Source organism: Elephantulus edwardii, unplaced genomic scaffold (genome assembly GCF_000299155.1).
Source record: "Elephantulus edwardii isolate Elephantulus edwardi_28Jun2011 unplaced genomic scaffold, EleEdw1.0 scaffold00130, whole genome shotgun sequence".
Taxonomy (NCBI): domain Eukaryota; kingdom Metazoa; phylum Chordata; class Mammalia; order Macroscelidea; family Macroscelididae; genus Elephantulus; species Elephantulus edwardii.
Window position 1 is genome coordinate 5,184,354 of NW_006399880.1, and position 1,894 is coordinate 5,186,247.

General features: G+C 52.2%; 1 protein-coding gene across 1 annotated transcript in view; it reads left to right on the forward strand.

Annotated features, from left to right (window-relative positions):
- The first annotated feature begins 354 nt into the window (after window positions 1-354).
- The window catches only part of SH3TC2 (SH3 domain and tetratricopeptide repeats 2), a 141,533-nt gene continuing 139,993 nt past the window's right edge, over window positions 355-1,894 (forward strand). The window contains exon 1 of the mRNA XM_006893752.1: window positions 355-700. Coding sequence (XP_006893814.1) covers window positions 355-700 — 346 coding nt within the window. The remainder of the gene's footprint in view (window positions 701-1,894) is intronic.

Here is a 1,894-nt window from a genome sequence, read left to right on the forward strand (position 1 = left end):
GCCAATGGAGAGTTGCTATGAGTTGGACTTGTGACTCAGCTGCTAGGGATGATTTTTTTTATACTTTAGTTTACGACTGACCTCTACAATGAGGAGTTGTCTCATTGGTGCTCCTGGAGTTGAAGTGTGATGCTGCACCCCCAGCTCCAGCACCAAACAGACACCAAAAGGAGGTGCCTACAGAGAAAGCCTAGGATCATTTTCTCCAGGGTGGTTGGTGAGTCTGTGTGGGCCGGTCACTCAGGGACCGAGGAGAACAGCAGCCTTGATTCCTGGATGTTCTCTGCCCTCCTCCTCCATCCTGGCCGCCCCCACGAGAACCAGACCGTATATCTGAATCCTAGAATGCGAAGAATGTGCCTCAGCCTGATAGGCATGAAGCAGTCCACAGAAAGACAGGGAGGAGCGGCTGCCCAGGCGGAGGCCCACAGTGCAAGGACTCTAGGCCTTCAGGCTGGGCGGCCCCTCCCATCCTCCCTCAGCTCCTGCTACAGCTCCATATCAAAGGCCACATTGTGCACAGAGTGGGCCTTGGTCCTCCTGTGCCTGGAGGAGGCGGGAGGAGGGACACGGTTGGGAGGCTGTCCCCTCCCAACACTGTTCTGGCTGGTGTTCTCAGGGCCTCAGCCCCAGGAGGATGGTGCACACATGGGTGGCTGCTTCTGTATCCCTGGGGAGCGGAGTCTGTCCTGGGGCCCAGGTGAGTGTGTGGGGAGCCCTGAGAATGGCCAGAGAAGGGCCGGGGGACTGCTGGGCTGAGGGTCTGCTTGCGAACATGCAGAGATGGTGCTGGTTTCTGGCTATCTCTCCTCCCTTCCCAGTTAAGTAGTTTATATTCTAGCTCTGAAAAAAACATGACGTGAAGCCTGGGAAAATACCTACTTTTCTTGAAGAAAAGCTTTCAGTTCAGTTGACTGAGGAGAATTACTGCTCTTGGCTGCCACTCTCAGGGTGTGACTTCCTTTCTTCCCAAGATTCCCCAGGACAGGAAGAATGCTCAGGCGGTGGCTTCCTCTGAGGCCTATGTGTGAGAATATTTGGCCTCAGTAACCCCACTTTTCATCAGGGTGCAGTTAGAAGAGGAAAAACACAGCTCTCCTGCCTCCTACCTGTTATAGTGTGGGGGTTTTGGGGTAAGTCCAAAGAGGCTGTGGAGAGATGTTGCTCTAAGATGTTGTCAAGTCTGCTGACACTTAGCATAGGGTCACTGACTGTCTTGGTTTGCCTGGATCTGGGGACTCTCCAGAGACACAGGACGTCCAGTGCTCACTCCAGGACAGTCCCGTGCACATCAGCTTGTTTGGTCACTCCCAGGCAATGCTTCCCTCTTTGTTTAAAACAGTCAGGCGGGACTCAGACACATGTTATGTTTATCAGGATGAGTGGTGGTCTACGTTTTAGGTTCGATATTGGGAAGGACTTCTGTGTCTGATAGAGGCACATTGCTACAGGGAATAGTCCCTACACCTTGTTGGGATTTATGTCTTCTAGAGCTTCTCTGTAATTTTTGAGAGAGGATCCTAGGAGCCCCTCTAGCCACTGCTTTCATCCCCAGACTGGTGACTTACCCTTTCTGACCTGGGCTTAGCAATATAGACGGCAGTAAAACCAATCAAACTTGTGTGTTCTACCTGACCCTGACTCGTGGAGTCTAGGATGCTGCAGGTGAACTCTGAGCTCCACTTGGTCTCTAGGCTGAAGCCCTTTAATAATCACCAGTGCTTCCTTCTGAGGTGCCTCTGGCTGGGCTTGAGCTGCTAATCTTTCAGTTAGTAGTTGAGTGGTTAATCATTTGTGTCACCCAGGGACTCACTCATCATGCAGGCCTGAAGCACATATGTTCTGCTCCCCTTGCTTGACGTCTCAGTCTAGGCACTTTGGCACTGATTGCAAG